Source organism: Phoenix dactylifera, chromosome 2 (assembly GCF_051530095.1).
Source record: "Phoenix dactylifera cultivar Ajwa chromosome 2, Ajwa_hap1_PhDact_Kaust_v1.1, whole genome shotgun sequence".
In the NCBI taxonomy this organism is placed as follows: Eukaryota; Viridiplantae; Streptophyta; class Magnoliopsida; order Arecales; family Arecaceae; genus Phoenix; species Phoenix dactylifera.
Genome location: NC_143191.1, coordinates 6,990,932 through 7,009,729, shown reverse-complemented (window position 1 = coordinate 7,009,729; position 18,798 = coordinate 6,990,932). Strand labels below are relative to the sequence as shown.

The following is an 18,798-nucleotide window of genomic DNA, read 5'->3' as shown; positions in this document are numbered from 1 at the left end:
CGAGTGGCGTACCGACACCTGGTATACCGAAAAGGCCCATAACATACCGACACATTGTACAGGGTCCGGGTACCGAAACGACAAACCTTGGCCCATTGGATTTTCAGGTCAACAAAAATCTTGATATAGATCATCATAAACATATACAAATTGATTACTTAATTATATCATATTATGTAGTAAAATAATAATATGCAATGTGGAGACATTACCAAACATATTCTATGTAAGATTTGATTGATGACCATATATAGTTATAATTAACTGCACTAATTGTTGGCAAACTGTGCTGAAAGTTGAATACTAATTTCTTATATTCAAGGAGGAATCTGAAATATATGCTAGTTTGGGATTGGTTCGGGTTGGTTTGGTTTCCGATTAAGAATTTTGTTATCCAAATCCAGTCTGCACTCAAAATGGATTAAGTTTTTGTATCCGAGCCTAATCCAAATAACTTTAGTTAGGTTGGACTTGGATAGCTTCCAGATTGGAAGCCGGTCAATCCGATCCTTTTGCAGCCCTATATTTGCACTCGCTTAGCATGATAGTCTTCAAGACATGCCTAAGTGTGACCTTTGATGAATAAAAAGGATAAATTTGCCCTTTGCCAAGTTGCTTACTATACTACAATAGGTTGTCTCAAATATCTATTTGTTTTCCTGAAGCACTAATGAACTTATTGCATCAAACATATAGTCGCAGACCTCTGTGCTGTATATTTTGTGATGTAGCTTATATTTTGGGTTGAATTAAATCAAGCTAGTCATATGTAGAAAAAGAGAATGTGCCCAACAAGGTTTGACATACTGGTGCATACTACCTTGTACCAGGCATAGCATACCATATTGGTACCAAAACAATACTTGGTAGGGGGAAGCACCGAGTGTTGGTACGCTGAACTGACCCATACCGACACTTGTACTAACATGGTACCAGCATGGGTATCATAACTGGTATTGCAAGCCCTGGTGCCCAAGTTAAGGAGGTAAGGCAATGGTCCAGCCTTGTACCTGTTTGGTTTTGAGCCTGGTTATTCCAGTTTGGCTCAAATTAGCTGAAGTCAAGTGGCATTGTGTTTTATTTAACTCTTTTTGGGTGGATGCAGCCCAATTTCATCTCCCTCTTCCTCCAAACTCTTTGTATGCCTGGAGAAGGAATAGGGGTGATGTTTCTTGGTTGATGTGCTTAAATTTTGAACAGTAGGGTGGCTCTGTTCAAAACACCAGCTGGATTAACCATCAATCTTAAAAAATATGCTAAATCATTCTATGAAGCCTTTTCGACTTATGCTCAAGGTTTTTATCATGGCCAAGATTTCAACCAAGATATTGCTTTCTATTCTATCGGGTATTCACTGGTACAATATGTCTATAATTCCAACCCTTATTGTCTTGGTTGATATGACCCAACATATCCTGAAATATCAGCTGATATGATATGAACATACTGAGATTTTTCTACCTTTCCTGTACTACCTTAATGGAAATTTTCATAAATAAATACTGAGGTTAATACCTAATAACATTGGTTAATCTTATATTTACCTGGCTAAGATATTGATATATCAGTTCCAATATTTTGGAAGAAATTTAAGAGTATCTAGGTTCTTTCCAACATGTCCGCACCTTTCCATTTTGGCTGAGTTAATTGATATCTTGGTTCATCTTGATATCAGACACCTGCTGTGATGATTAATATCTTGGTACTTAGAACCTTGGTTATGCTTCATTACTGGCCCACCTCAAATGGGTAAGGGTTTGGATCATAAAGATACCATGGTCATCTGGACTTATTAGTAGATGATTTTCTTTTCTTTTGTGAGTGGACAGTATTTTATTTGTATCGACTTTAATGACTGAATCTGTTGATTAGTTTTGCTGTTGAATTCCATGTTTTTGCTTGTCCAAACAGAAAAAAGAAGATGCAATACAAACTTAATGCAACGAAATGTCTGCATTTGATATTTTATTTGTCTGGTCTATTACTTGCTAATGTACTGACTATTTTCCATTGAATTCAGCACTTTTACCATGTTCTCATGTGCTTGAGGAAACCTCAAGGCAGAGGTTTGGAGCTGGCTCGAAAACATGTCGCATCATGCTTGTCTGAGCTGGCCTCTATATATAAATCTCTGGAATTTCTCAGATCTATTTCATATGGATCTGCTCAAGAAGATATAGAAAATAGCACTACTGCCTCAGGTTGCCGACCTGTTGGTTTTGATGTTAGTTTAAATAGCAAACTATCTGCTCCAACTCCACCACGTGCAATCCGACTTCTTAGCTGGAAAAAGGTAAGTGCCCAAAATTGGCTTAAACAATGCACTTGTCGATTATTCTGTCAGTATGTCAGCTATCTTTCATTTGCGATATTCTAGGCTTTTGAAACTTAGCAAGCCAAAGAGAATTTGTTTGATATTCAATCATTTTAAGTAATCTATATTTCAATTTGATATTCCAGGCAGTTGCGTATTTTGAGAAGCTTTTGCATGATTTAGTTTTCCTATGTGCCTTCACTCTGGATCCAATGCTTGAGGATACTTTGCGTTCTGTGGTCCAGTTCCAAAAATCGCAACCTGATTTGGTTGCAAGAGCTCATCTGCAGGTCTGCTTAAAGTGCTTAATTTTAGCATGATATATGCATGTGTGTGCGTGCATTTTCTGCAGTGCATGTGTGTACCTGGATATATGCGTGTGCATTCAAGCTGTATAATGAATTAGTGAGCTATGTAGAAATTTTTGTGCAGGCCTTCTGGACCTCTGCTTTGCTTCACTTGTCAGATTCTCATGTTGTAAAAATTATATGCATTATACAAGCTTATTTATGAGCAAAAAAATGCTGTTTATGGCATGGAGTCATTATCAATGTACTTAAAAAATTATCACCATATTTTTTCTCATTATTTTCTTCTCATCTTCATTAATATCCCAATATCTGGTGAACAGCTTCTATTGGTACAAGATGGGAAGCTCTATGGGCGGGATTTCTTTTATGATGTTATCTCTAGGGCTTTAGCATTACCAGAACTTGCAAAAGATCAAGAATTTCAGAAAAATGAATTTGTTGTGCAGCTAGGTCAGGTCAGGGTTTTGTTTGTGCTGATTTTATTGTTGTTTCATAGATAAAATCATCTCCTCTAAGTACAATTTATCTTACCATTTTCTTAATTATGTTTTCCATGCATTTACAAATCTGCAGCTGGTGATCAACTTGCTTAAAATTCTTTGTACAAACTCTGCATGGCAGCGACGCAAGCTTGGAAAGATCTTACAGGACTGGAGTGTTATTTCCATACAGGTCAGTCCTATGCTAAATAAAAGAAATTCTATGTATTCCCATCCATATGTCTTATTTTCTATTGTTTGGACATAACCATGACTCTGACTTCTTGTTCTTAACTTTAATTTCTGTGGCCATAATATCCCATTTTGTTGCGTGTAATTTTTTTCTTTTCAATTCTGTTCGTCATTGCAATACAGCTATTAGTGGTGGCCCGTGGCCATGTTTATTATATCTATTTGTGCAGAATACACGATTTTTTTAAAATGAAATTATGTTCCATTTCTTAAAACTGATGTCTTGAAAGAAGGATATGTTTAAGTCTTATTGAATGCACAGTGGCATCTCCACTGCAATTCTGAAATTTTATATCAAAGAAGCCAAAAAACCAAGTAGTGCTTGCTTAAAATTACCTATTTCGTGAATTGCTTTTGTCAGTTTTTAATTCCTCTAATGGTAGAGATTACCATTGATCAAATAAATGTACATGCTACTGAATGTATGGAAAATATTTGATACCATTGATAATACATGTTGTTTTTAGCAGTAAGATGCAAGTTTAGACACTAGTATAGCATTTTGCTATGTGCTACTCCAATCCATTCTTTCAAACTACACACCTATGATGCCTGAATTTATAGGTGCAGTCTTATTGAGTATGAGTTTTATGAAAATGAGATCTTAGGCCCTGATTGGATACATAAGGATGAAGAGAAAGAGAAAGAAAGGAAATGAGAGAAGAGAAGAGAAAGGAAAATAAAAGAATTTTGAACTTGAGAGAAGAGAAGAGAAAAGAAAATAAAAGAATTTTTAGTACAAGGGAAAAGAAATCATTTCTCTCTGTTCCTCTTCTCTTCTCTCCTGGCTTACCATCCAAATGAGGTATTTTAGTTTTGTCTTCTGTCCTTCCTAAATATCTAATCAAACAAGAGAAAATTACTTTTTCTTCTATTCTCTTCTCACAAAAGGGGGTATTTTCTTTTCCCTCCTCTTTTTCTCTTCTCGTCGGTTCCCTCTATCCAATAGGTTTAAAATAGTCATTCTACATTGATCCACATGATACATAGATCAATTTCCTGGATAAGGCAAAAAAAATTCTTCTTTTAAAATCACATTGTTAGTGATGTTGATAATTTATAGAGTTAATGCCCTTGGTGCATATATACACATTTCATATCTGATAATTGCATTATTTGTAAGCAGTAACAGTCTAGTGCTTAAGTATATACACTGAGTCATCACTTTCCATTTGTTATCTCATCCTTCCTCCAAACATTTTCTCTGCAACTTTCGTGGTACAACCACAGAGTATCACTAACAAAATTTCCTCCGAAAACTTAGCGTATCTTCATCTGAAAGTTACTGTCTGCTATCTAATCATTTGTGTAGATCACCTCAAACTGTTTAAGCTGTTGTATTGCTAGACTTTCCAAGTAGCCAAATATCTTTGTCACTTCTTGCCAGCCTACTTCATGATAATCACACAAACAAACTTAATGCTCTTTTCATATCTATTATGAATTCTGGTACTGGCTGTAGGAATCAATTATTTTGAGCCATACTTGGTGGCTGCAGGTGGTGTCTGAAAAATGGATTTTGTTTATTTCTCCACATCTAGAGCACATTCTACCTAATATATATATAGCTTAGCTTTAGGGTCCTTTTTATACCTCTTCCGTCCAAGCAGTCAAACATTGCACTTTTCCCTCTTCTGCTCTGAGCTACCTCTTCTTGGCCATGCAAACCAGTGATTCATCTTCTGGTTTTTGCTTTGAAATTACTCTTGTAACTTGTGTTTCGACTTTTGCCATCAGTTGTAATCTTTTTAAAGCATTCCCTTCCTTTGTGTATGTTCTCTTCCTTAGTTGACTAGTTTTATTTGTTCATTCTGGAGCTCTTCTATAGTCCCTATCAAATGTTCATACCTTGGCATATCTGATTTATCACTTCATCCTCCATGCAACAAGTTGACTCTTATAGAGCTTTTTTTTCCATCTCTTCTCCGATTACCTTTTGGCCCTCCATGGGTTACTTTTGCCCTTTTTGGAAAATTTAATGGATGATTTTTTTTTCTTTGATTACCACTCTGCATTCATATTGTCAATTTTCCTAATTACTATCCTTTGATTCCTGATTAAATACAGTGGTGCCTGCATCTGATATATGCCATCTTTGCAAGCCTTCCATGCTTTCATTTTGAGTTCACTACTAGTTGACCTGTGCATGATAATATTTCAATTGCATCTGATGAAAGTGGTGATCTACCATTTGGCTTATTGGACATACAAGTTATTGACTTAGGCATTTGCAGAGACTTAACTCTTAAAATGCTCACAGCCTTTTAATCTCATCCTTCTATAGCCTTCTCATGGGTCCTCATTGATTTGATGCCTAGTCTTTATATACATTGCTTTGGTGTCTTTTCTCTTAATCCTCTGTCAAGTTAACTCCACTCCAGATCTTTGATTAAAGTCAGGTTTTCATAGACTTTTGGTTTGCACATAATCGAATTACTAATCCACTCATCAAAACATCACTGTACTAGCCTAGCTTCCCGCATTACTGTAAGAGGCTTTGTCGATCTTTGCTATGCTTTCTCCTTTTTAAGAGTAAGCCTACTTTTTCATCCATTTAAGATAATTTTATGGTATTGGTGCAAATGTACGAAGTTGTGCGTGACCTTGCACTTAGCTCATTATGTGGCTCATTTAAAGCTTGTTCAACTAGAGAAGAAACCAAGCTTAAGCTTTTTCAAACGCTTGGTTATGATGAGCCAGGCCTAAACAGTATTTGGCTTGGAAATATAAATATAAGGCCCAGGCTGAGGCTTAGTTCGAGAGTTAGCTGATTAAGTGGCTTATGAGCTAAGCCTGAGGACATACAGCTTGGCTTGGTTTAAATTCAAGCCGATCTTGAACACGCAATCAATATCGGAGACCCAAGACTGAACAACCCCAAGCTCTCTACAGCTTGTTCACGGCCATATGCTTGGCCACGATCTGAACCTTTTGCTCTGCTTACCTTAATTTCAAGCTAATTCATTTGATGGTCTACCAAAACATCTCTCTTTATTTTTCAAGATTACTTATCCTTTTCATGGTTTCTGCAACCACATTTCCTCTTAAATTATTACACACACACACACACTCATATAAAATACATATGTATGTATAAATGCGTACAGACATGCATGGATGTATATATTCATGTTTGCATGTGCCTGCACTACATTATCTAACTATATTTTTTTTATGGAATTAAACTTCCGACTTGATGTTTTTTATGATCACCAATTTTGTAATCTTGGCCGTAGTATGATGTAATTGATTTGCCCCTACAAAACAAATATTCTCCTATATGACTGTCCAGCCACAACATGTGGGTAAAATGACAAAATTAGTGGGTGGAAGTATTGATTTTGTAAAAAAAAATGATATTATTTTGATTTTTTTTAATAGCAGAGAAGTAGAAATGAATAAAGCAGCAGAAAAGAAGACATGCCATTTGATGTGTTTGCTATTTTTGTTCCTTCTGTTCTTTTTATTTCTGTTCTTTTTGTACGTGTATGTGTTACTTCAATGATTTCACATTCAAGTTCTGTTTAATCTCTCCGTGTAAGGTCTACAGTTCCTGTATCATGTCTTTATCACCTATTCTATGTCTTGTTCCGTTACCTGCATCATTGCATTCTAGCAGATATGTTCCCAACAGAACTCTGTGTTCTATTTTATCAGCTTAGCAAATTAACCACTAATGCCCTGGCATGATATGTCATCAAACCATCAACTTGAGTTTTCACCAACGTCATTAGGACTCGTGATTTTCTCCAAGTCCATTTTCCTGCAGTATAATGACACATTAAGGAGCAAGGTTTGTATTCAAAAAATCTCCGTAACCGTAACTATGTCCGAAATGTGAATTTTTCCAATCATGCTTTAATGATCAATTCATTTTTCTTTACATGTTTGGCTTTTCTAGCTACATGTTGAAAATGTTTAGTGCATGGAGATAACAGTTGCTGTTTGTGCATAGGTCTTTTTGATTTGGCTAGAAAAGAATTCATGGAGGATAATGATATAGCTTCTATATTGTTGGAGGTCTGACAGTATCCATAGAATGATCTCTTTAGGTTTTTAGTGATTGGCAACTCTATTTCGGACTTGTTTTGTACATATCAATTTATCTTATTTGTCAGGATTTGGTAAAATACCAGGACAAGTTTTTTCCCCTGATATGAAATGATAATATTTTCAGCTTTACTCCTAGGCAAATTTTCTTAAAACATTGTTCTTTGCTGCTGGCTTGTGAGGTTATTTTGCAGTATTTCTGTTGTACATACTGAGCACATTTTCTTGTTTTATAGGTTGGCATCTTGTCTTCTAAATGCCAATGAGTTATACTTTTTTGACACATAACTCAAGTAGCCTGCTAACATAGTTACCCTGCTAACATAGTTACTCTGATAGATTCATGCTATGAACAGCAATGGTTTATTTCATCTAGACAGAAAAAAGATGAACTTGGACTTGACAGATACTGTTTTACAGTTGGAGCTGGCCTTCAAAAGAGAGTTCGGGGAAATGTTAAATGTCTCTATTGATGAGGTAACTTGTGTTTTGAACAACATTCCATGCTTGGAGTCTTTATTTCTATCAGCATTGTTGCTTATTCATATTTCAACAGATATTTACCTGTTGTGCAGAATATATGCATGAAAGTATCCAATCATCTCCTTATTTGGGCACAGGAGCAGACCTACTGGATTGCTTCTCGGTTTCTCACATTGGGATTTGAGCTTGAACTTTATTCTCCCATTGATTACTGCATGGTTTACTGGTATATGTATGTGGTCTTTATAAAACTCTTGGAAAAGATGCAAATGAGGATAGCTGCCAACAGTGATAACTGTGAGTAATGTTTCTCCATTTGCAAAAGATACCATGTTGCATATGATTTCCTAGAGCTTGCATACTATTTTCATGTCTAGGCTGCTATTGCCCCTCAACAGGATCAAGTTACCGAAGAGCTTAGAGCTTATGATTAATACAATAAATTGCTAGAAAATAAACATTTCTATGAATTACGGATGCTAAAACTCACAGTTTAGTATCCTTTTTAACTTTTCTGAGCTTCATCCTCGAAGTCTTTGTCACCTTGGGATGACATAACTTCTATTCTTAGTCCAAATGTTTGGTTCCTTAATCATTTGATTCTTGTCCATATTGCGTGCATTTACATTTCTTCCTACTCATTATATGCATGAAATTTGAAGATACAAAGTGAAGATAGCCTAGTAAATGGCTGAAATGCATGTTGGGCCCTTGATGTAAAGGATGGCATTGCCAAGCATTGGCATGATAGGATGTTACTGTGGTTTGGCATAGGGAGGATAAGAGGCATGACTAACCCTATAAAAGAATCTATATTGTGTAAGTTAAGGTTGCTCACTTGGATGTATTTAACTGTCGATCATTTCATGAGTGCTTGTTAAGTACAAGTACTAATCAGTGACATGGACATGTGATATGGGTGTCAAGTGTCCAAGTGGCTAGAAAAATCTGACATGGGAATCTTGTAAAACCGGAGATGGAGACATGTCTCCATGTAAATATGTATATATGCATATAATGAACAATGAGCTAGATTTATGCTCCTTGGGTTAATAATATTTTGATAAAATAGTTGCTAATGGTTATGCCAGATTTAAAAAATCATCATATAAAGTGCCAAAAGTAGACATGTAATGATGATGGCATCATAATTTGATGGTATGAATATGAAGTGTCGAGTAGACATCCTAAAGTGTTCAACACATCAGAAAACCTGACATGCAGAGTATCCCAGTAATGATGGTACTCACAATAGCTCTTTTTTCACTACTTATATAGTTGACATCCTCTGCTTCACTCTTCCTCTTGCTAACCTTGATTCCGATTTTTCTAGCACAACTGTAAATTAACATAATACTAAACCCTCCTCATCCTTCCCACACCCTTTGACTGTTGCATCTGACCTGCATACATCTGTTGCATATGTGAGATCTGTTTTCTTTCAAATCAACAATCAAAATGACTGCATTATTCTAGGCAGTCTAGAAGATTTCGTGTTGAGGTTCATCTTGTTTGACCATCAGATCAATACATAATCTCGAGTTTCGGATGGTTCTGTCAAAAAGTGAAAACATGTTTGGCTAGACTCCGAGTAAATTCTAATATGGATGAGAAGGAAATCTGGTGATGTACAATGCAGTAAAGAGAATAAGCATAGGCCATATTTGAAAGTCCTTCGAAGCTTGAATAGATGTGGATTTTTGATTATCTGATATACAAGTTTGAATGGTTATATCTTATGAAGCAATAAGCATAAACATTTCTGATGCATATGTAACACACTAAAGGGGACAAATAAATAGGTAATGGCCTAATAATGTGGAAAACATGTATAAATTAGTTCTTTTACATTGAGTTTCCAATTGGTCATCAATTAGTTTGGGAAACATGCTTCTTACTTTTCTGACATCCAAATATAGTAGAAGCTTCAGCTATTTTAATTGTCAAACATAAAGCATTGCTTTAATGAGGTCTTTAACCTTAGCAGGTTTTAGCCTGTGCTGATTAGTGATGGTAGCCATTATGCAATGTTTGTTGGGATCTGGATTGTCACATAGATTATTTGTGTAAAGTTAATCTTGCCTCTTGAAGGAAGAGTTCAAAAACACCATTGAATTTCACATCTAATGCATAGTAATTTGCATGAAATGACTAGTAACAGTGCTAGGGATAAAAAACTTCGGCAAAAAAAAGCATTAGGGTATCTGTTTAGGCTTTTGAGGCTCCAATTCCAAGTTTGTATGGAACACCATATATGTATTTCCAGTAGAACTTCTTAGAGATTATACAGATAATGAGTGTCCAGCAACTGCATAATGAACAGTCTGCCTCCAAAAATTTGAGCAAATGAAGCATGAAAACATTTTTTGTGTTATTGTGCTACTTATCAAATCACACTGGAATTTGGTTGCAGTTTTTCATCAAACTGTTGGTTTAGTTTAATTGAGATTCTAGTATGATGTTTGTTTTTATTGATCAGCCCGAAGAAAAGGAAAGAAGAAAAGGGATCATGCGAAGGATTCAGGAAGAGATGCTGTAGTTTCATCTTCTTGTTTGCTGCTGCAGTGTTATATATTCATCTCTGAAGGACTGGCAATGGTAAACTCATCTCATGTAAATTCAGATTTAATTGCTCTCAGGAACACTACAGTTATGGTTTACTTCCATTACAGATGCTAGCAGCGTTGGGCAATGATTGCAAAGTGTTCCAAATGACAAGCCCTTTCAATGGGGAAGAAGAGGTAATCAACTAGGATACTATCAACAGCTGACAAGTTTTCACTACTGGAAATTAGACATAAACCACCTAATACTTACTTTCGTTATTTCTCCAGAGGTTTTCTCAGCACTTTGAACTATTACAGAAAGCTCAAGTTCCCGAGCACATTTCATACTACCTTTTCAAAGAATCAACAGTCCATGCACGCCTATTTGTGAGTGTTAGAAAGCATGTGTTGGTGTTGGTATTTTTCCTTTCTTGCTGCATAGCTAATTTTAGCCAATGCACATCTATTTCAGAACGTAGCAAAGCACAATTACTTTAGAGAAGCCCAGAGGATTTTAGCATCTCTTAAGGGTAGTTTCTCAGGTGAACCAGACAAGTTGCTAGAGGTCCGACAACTAGAACAGGTTGCAGAGCATAACCGGATAGCATTGAATGTTGTCAACCAAGTTGGCGGCCGAGATCCATCACTTAGGGTTTCTCTCGAGTTTACTCACCATCCCTACTTTGCAGTTGCAGTGGTCAAAAGATCATAGTCGCTTTGTTGGTGAACCAATTTTGAACTCTCAATAAGACTCAGAAATGAAGTCAAGCCATCAGTTGTAACATTACATTTCTTCAGAGTACATTTTGCCATTTCATTTCTATGAAGTATTAGTCGAATCCAGGGCAGCACCTTCGCTGCCACCCTTCTTTTTTTCAAAAACATTTTTGTTTATGACATTCATTAAGATATTACTATTTGGTGTATTAGTAGTTTAGCCTTCCAAGTCCATGTATCATTATTTTTGTACTCATATTCTAATCATAACTTGTGAATACAAGAGTTTTTCAGATTTCAAGTTATATTTGACTAGCTGCTTTAAGAACACCACACGTTAAATGACAATAAATTGGGTCCGTCCTTGCTGGCAATAGAAGCCAGAAAGTGCATTATTATTAAGATCTTTTACAGGTATTCTGGTGATCTTCAAAGTTTTGCTACCCTTGTCAAAGTTGATGAAGGCTTGTAATTTGAAACAAGAGAAAAGTTGATTGGTCAGTTTCTTTTAAGGTAATAAACATAGTTCCTTCAATTATGTTTTGTCACGCCCCGGACCCGGATCCGTGACACGGCCGTGCTATTGCCGACTATCGCCCACAGTAGCACGCAGCCTCATACAGGGGTAACAGGTAGCCAAAAGGATTCAAACTTATATATATATATTAAAAGTTTTGCAGTACAACCTTCAAGTTTGAAACCAAAAATACAGAACTTCTATGCTATTCAAATGTACAAAAGTATATAAGCTTCTCCAAAAATACGAAGCTCTGTAACAAAATAAAAACATATCTGATGGCGATCACTGATGAGGATCTGAAAGAAAACGAAGCATAAACAGATGTGAGCTACACGGCTCAGTAAGTAATCCTGCATAATCCTACCGGATCAACCAGTAGGCTAAACATGTAAATCAGGGTTTGAGAAGCTGACATGCATGTTTATCTAATAATCATCATGGCATAATATGTATGCAAATTAAACAAAGCAGTAGTGCAAATCACAAAATTTTCATAATATATGCATATGAAACCGTGCCCCCGGCATGCCGTGGTCTTTTTTCTCTCGGATGCTACTGCGAAGTCAGACTCGACCACTGGCGGGGCCAGCTCAGTTACTATTCAGCCACTGGCGGGGCAAGCTCAGTTACTATTCAGCCACTGGCGGGGCAGGCTCAGTTACTATTCAGCCACTGGCGGGGCAGCTCAGTTACTATTCAGCCACTGGCGGGGCAAGCTCAGTTACTATTCAGCCACTGGCAGCTCAGTCATTCTCAGTAGCATCTTTGAGCCCATTATAGTGCCTCTGGGCTAGCTAGGACTTTATAAACTTACATGCATGATTAAAATATCAATATCATCATGTCGCATACATAGCCATAGCTTCTGGGATCATGCAAGTTACTTATGCATTGTAACATATCATGCATGAAGCATATATACTTAAAATAAATGCTTGGGAAACATTAATAACATGACATGATCCATAACAGGATTTGGACAGGTTACTTACTTTCTTCACAAATCATGTATACAATTCAAATTGTATGAAAAACACTGGTTCATCTTATAAAACGTAATACAAGATCTACGATAAGATTAAGACAGATTACTTACTTTCTTCACAAATCATGTATACAATTCAAATTGTATGAAAAACACTAGTTCACCTTATACAACGTAATACGAGATCTACGATAAGATTAAGGTAGATTACTTACTTTCTTCACTAATCATGCATACAATTCAAATTGTATGAAAAACACTGGTTCATCTTATAAAACGTAATACAAGATCTACGATAGGATTAAGACAGATTACTTACAGCAAATTCGTTATCCCAAGTTTCTTACGTCCTGGTGACGGATCCTGAGTCACCTAAAAACACATTATAATAAGCATATTATTTCCTTTTTACTTGTTTGGATCCTACCCGAAATTTAGCCCAAGTCTAATGTGTTCATATTGGAGCCTTGATTGGGTCCATATGGGTTAATTGGCCTTCTAATTGGTCATTAGGCTTAATCCCAAGTTTAATTGGGTCTGCTGGAATTAACTCCACTCAACTGGGTTCGGACCCAAATCAATTTGGGCCTAATTTGGTTCGGATTTGACCCAATTTGTAGTTTGGGCTCGTCCAGACTTAGCCCAATTAAATTGGGCTCGGGTTCAGGTTCAATTGGGTTCAGATCCCACTCAATCCCTCATCCGGGTTCACCCAACTAGATTGGGTCCGGTTTAATTGGGTTTACTTAACCCATTTCGATTTTTAGGCTTAACGGGTTGCGGGTTCGGATGTGGATCCGAACCCGATTCCGGCCCGTTAACCCACTCTTTTCTTTTCTCTTCTCTTTTTCTTTCTTTTCTTTTCTTTTTGTTTCTCTTTTTCTTTCTTTTTCTTCACCGTTTCTTTTTTTTTTTTTTTTCCTTCTCCTTCCCGAAGCTTCCTTTCATCCCGATCTCCCATTCCTCCTCTCCTCTCCTCTCCGGCGAAGGGAGGTCGATGGTCTCCTCCTCACGGGGAGGGGGTCGGACCGCGATTAGCGACGCCCGCAGCCGAGCTCTCGGCTTCCTCGATCGAGCCCGCGGCCGAGCTCTCGGCTTCCCCGGCCGAGCCCGCACCGGCGACGCTCACGGCCGTACACGGGCAAGTCCCCTCCTCCTCTCCTTTTTCTCTCTCTCCTTGGTTCCGATCGGAAACCCTAGCCATTTCGGCCGGTCCTCCGGCCTTCTTCTTCTCCTCCGGCCGGATCTACGGCCTCTTCCTCCTCTCTCTTTCTTTCTTTCTTTCTTTCTTCTTCCCTTCTTCCTTTTCTTTTCTTTGGTCCTTCCCTCCGGCACCACCGCCTCTTGCCGAAGAGGAGGCAGTGGTCCGGCCGGGGCTGGCGGCCTTGTGGCCACGCCGGTTGCCGGCTCAACCTGACCGGCGGTCCGGGGCTGCCCCCCGAGCCCTAGAGTAGCCGCAGCCGAGGCTGCGGTGCCCTGCAGGCGGCTCGGCCCGAGTGGTCATCGGGCCTGGCCTTGGGCCGCGGCCGTTCTCAGGCCGGTCCGAGGTCTATGGGTCCGGCCCGTGACCCCTCTCCCTTCTGCCGGTCTCCTCCTCTCTGTCCCATAGTTGAAACAGAGGGGAGAATACCCCACAGAGGGTTTCTCCACTCCCTAAAATTTTATTAAAAAGGGGCCTCTTACCTGGATTTTTGCCGGTTACCGTTGGGCAGTTCTTCCCCCTGGTAGTCCCTCCTTCCTCTTGGAGCTTCAGGGCTCCTTCGCCTTCGGCTCCAGGGCTTCGGCTCTCTGTGTTCTAGGGGGTCTGTGATTTTTGGTTACCGGCAGAGGCTTATATAATTTGTTTGAGGGATGAGGCTTCCTCTGAGAGGTCCCATCCTCTCCTAATTTCCTCCTTGCTCCGGGACTGACAGCTGCTTCCCCCGGTCTCAGGCGCGCCGGAATCGGCTGCCAGTAGGGGGTTGAGGTGGCGGCTCCAGGTTTTGCATGGCTGGGGGCCCCTCAGTGAGGTCCCATCCTCCGTGCCCTCTTAGCTCCGGGAGCTTCCAGCTGCCCCCCCCTTGCTCTGCCGTTGCGTCTGGCCTTGCCACGTGGGGCATGAGGTGGCCCTCCCCTGTCGGCCAATTGTGGCCTTATCCTTTCTCTTCTCAGCATGAGGTGACAACCTCTTCCCGGTTGTCCCTCTAATAGTACTGCCCACAGTAAAAATTTGGGCCCAAACCTCTAACTGGGCCTACTTCTTATTGGGCCTAGTAGGTTGTGGGCCCGGACATTACATGTTTAATCAAGACTATTCTTTTGGAGTGGCTTTCTTTAAAAGAAGAAAAACAATGAAGTGGCAGTTATATGGTCCTTAACCATAATGTCTTACTTTTGCTTTTGCTTTGAAGTATGTGTATCTGAATTAGAATTTAGAACAATCACTTTGTGTAAGCTGCACATTTTGAGACTGTTGTGTAAGCTATCAATACTCTGACAGCTGATTTGACACTCATGGCCGTTCTGTGTCTTATTTTTTTGTAAAAATGATCTGGAATTATTTTGATTATTTTCTTTGTTTTCCTTCTAATTTTTTGAATCAATACTTCATACCCACCATCATAAATGATAAATGCCCCCAAATACTCACTTCTTAGGAGTCATAAAAATCAGATAAGGCGGGACTTGTGTCTCAGTCGGTCCGCAGGGTTTACATGTTCTAACTGTAATTCTGAACCAAATATGTGCTCGGGCAACATCGTCCCCTGCCACTTGTGTCTCCCGGGGGGGGGGGGGGGGGGGGGATCTGTCGGATGATCATATAAAAATTTTTAGACCTTGTATGGATATTGTTATAAGATTTGTGGGTTAGTAAGATTATGGAGTTAGTACAAGTAGTAAGATTATGGAGTTAGGTTAAATATCCAAGAATAGCTTCAGAGTGAGTCAGCCCACTCCAAAGCTATTTTTAGATATTTATGAATAGAAGATTAGTCTAACTTGTCATTCTATGATTTTGCTGGTTGTATTTATCCGATTTATTTCAGCCCAAATCATTATTATTTTTAAATTATTTTTATTTTATTTTCAGACCAATCATCCAAACAAACTATTATTATGCTTAAATTATTTCTATTTTATAATTCCTTATAATATTTCAGATTTCCAACTTTATATAAGAGACTTTGGAGAGACTCTTATTCAAATATACTAGTGTTGGCTTTTAATACTTGTCACATTAGGCAGCATATTTCTCTAATCTGTTCAATTCTTTTTAATTTTAAATCAATTTGAAGTCTTATTTTGGATCTCCGTCCACTCATTAGATGCTGTTCCTATTTGCGTTGCTTCCCAACTAGTGGACTATGCCACCTAGAAATTATTAGTTGGACCAGGTCCACGGTGGATCAGTCCAACTAAAAAGCATCACGTATGATAGTAATCCTTTTTTCCTCTTCTTTCTTCGTTTTATGTGTAAAAGAAACATGTGCTAGGATAAATTTATTGGTGGCTATGGTGAACTTGGTCTAAATAATAATGTTTGAAATATCCAACTTCGGGAGCTACTTTTATTAGCTCCCGAAGTTCCCTCTTCCATAGTTTTCTATGGATTTGTGAATTCTAAATTTTTTTCCAATAATGATTTCTTGATCTTTAGTCCAATAACACATGCTACAAATTCTGCATGTATCTCATTTGACTCAAATTTCGTTTCAAATAGGGACCCCACATTCATAGGATTCATCCAGCATCTTAAGCTTCGTAACCTATAATTTATGGTTTGCAAGATTAGATCTTTGCTTCACATTTGAAGGAGGCTAATTCTGTTGAGAAGGTATGGTCTGATTTCAAAGCCGTATGTCATGCCCTTGCCCCGAAATCACGAGTCTCAGACTGGTCGATGTTTGCTGTTAGATGTTAAGCTTGTATGGCAACTCAACAAAGACAAGTTGCCACTTCGGCTCCTGGAACAAAATCTCACTGGACATTAGAATAGCGGAACCTATTTGTCGATTTGTGGGTAGAAACAAATATTAGTTGGAAATAGATCTGAGACACATCTAAACAAGGCTGAGAGAATGTTATGGATGGATTTCATAAAGGTTTTTTGAAAATATTAAAGTCGTTAAAAAACCTATTATATATATATATATATATATATAATTTTTAATTTATATTTGCTTCATAGTTTTCATGAAGATCTTCCTCATTTCATGAACAATGTTAGAAAATATATACTTTCGATTGGGTGTTACCTAAAATATATACTTGCAGAAAAAAACCACTTTATAATTTAAGTTTACCAAATAAATGTTTTACTAATAAGTTCTCTATACAAAAGTATTCTATGCTCTTTCTATAAAGTACTTTTTCATAAGCCAAAACAATGCCAGACCCACAATAGTGAGTCGCTAGGCAGCTCCCTCTCTTCGATCCACAGGACACCTCCGTAGTGATTGGCCATGTATAATGCCACCCAGTTCGCGGCCTCATTGGCCCCTCTATAAACGTGCTTGGCCTGGAACTCTACGCGTCACTAATCATGGTCCGAATATCTCGAAGCAGGAGGTGACCTCCGCACACGCTGCCAGTGTTTCTCTGGATCCAGCTGATAACCATGGTCGAGTTACTCTCAAGCATAACTGCTATAGCCTGCAACACACGCCGAGCATGGAGGAAGTAGCGAGGAGGAGGAGTACATGACAATGAGGAGGAGAAAAGACGAGAGAGCGGTCATCGATGGCCGGAGGAAGCGGTGAGGAGGAGGATGAAGGCGGCAAGGAGGCAGACAAGAGAAAGGTCGTTTGTGGGCAAAGACGGTGGAGAGGAGGGCGGACACGAGAGAGGCGAGGAGGCTAGAGGGGATGGGTGGGTAGCAATTTGACCCATGAATATTACCAAAATTACAGGTCATGGTATCAAATATCATCCTATTTTTTTATCTAAATTATAGGACTTGACTTGTGCTTTCTATTACAAGAGAAATCAAGAACATTTATTTTATAATGAATGGTAACCAAAAATTTAAAAAATTATATCATAAAAATTTTAAAAAGCACCATAACCAATCCTGTATAATAATTATTATATATTTTTTCCAAAATATTCTCCATATAATATGCTAACTTTTTCTACTCGTGTGATGGGACTCGTGAAGAGTTCACATCCCTCTTAAAGTGTTGCACAATATTTTCCAAAATATTCCTATACATCATTTAAATCCCTACTTCTCTACATGATCTGAAGTCTAACTCCCTACTTCTCAAATATTTATTATTTCATTTCTTCATTTGTTTCTAAATCTTTCTCATCACGCCAATTTAATTTGAAAGTTATAGGACGTACATGTTCTACGTAGCCCAAAGAGGCTCCTCATTGGATGACTACGAAGTTAAACAAAAAAAAAAAGATGTTTTTTACAGGTACATATTTTTATAAATATCTAAAATTCTATTATACATATCTATATTGTTAAATTTTTTTTTGCATGTGCATAACATAAATATGTAAATTTTTTATAATTATTTTTTTGACATGCATATTATTATCAATATTTTTTTTGTGCGGCACTAGGCGACTCATACAATTTTAGTATAAATACATTCAAAAATATTAAAATATAGTAGGTCACGAAGTGCCCGAGATAGCTCCCCCTCACCAGTCCAAAAAACTCAGAGTGATTTTTCACAAAGGAAGCCACCCAGTCCGCATCTCCATTGGCCTCCCTGTAGACATGCCTCACCTGGAAGATAATGCCACCACTAGTCATACCCTAGATGTCCCGAAGTAGGGGGTGGTGTCTTTCAGCTTCCCTATGACACCCCCGAATCTAACCAATCACTATGGCCAAGCCGTTCTCAAGCAGGATGGCATTGGCCCTCAGCACACACTGAGCTTGACAAAAACTAGTGCAAGCTGACCTTAGCTCTATCCCAGGGATTGAGATGTCGAAAATATGACTCCCTCTGGCTGTCACCACTCTAGAGTCTAAGCCCCTGATCATAAAATTTGCACCCCCCTCCTGCCACCATCCAAAACACATCCATCAAAGTTGACCTTGAGGAAGCTTAGGGGTGGAGGCTCCTAGGTGATGTACACCGTCTAAGATACTACATGAGTAGAAGTAGAGTCCTAGGTGCCCTGAACTATCAAAGACCATCC

At 38.3% G+C, this 18,798-nt stretch overlaps 1 protein-coding gene across 1 annotated transcript in view; it reads left to right on the top strand.

Moving 5' to 3' along the window:
• The window catches only part of MAK10 (MAK10 homolog), a 28,521-nt gene extending 17,064 nt beyond the window's left edge, over positions 1 to 11,457 (top strand). Inside the window, 10 exon segments of the mRNA XM_088715155.2 lie at positions 2,021 to 2,293; positions 2,461 to 2,604; positions 2,946 to 3,080; positions 3,199 to 3,297; positions 7,827 to 7,883; positions 7,982 to 8,186; positions 10,369 to 10,487; positions 10,562 to 10,630; positions 10,724 to 10,822; positions 10,908 to 11,457. Of these exon segments, the coding sequence (XP_088571281.1) occupies positions 2,021 to 2,293; positions 2,461 to 2,604; positions 2,946 to 3,080; positions 3,199 to 3,297; positions 7,827 to 7,883; positions 7,982 to 8,186; positions 10,369 to 10,487; positions 10,562 to 10,630; positions 10,724 to 10,822; positions 10,908 to 11,147 (1,440 nt within the window). The 3' untranslated portion in view covers positions 11,148 to 11,457.
• The last annotated feature ends 7,341 nt before the right edge of the window (positions 11,458 to 18,798 follow it).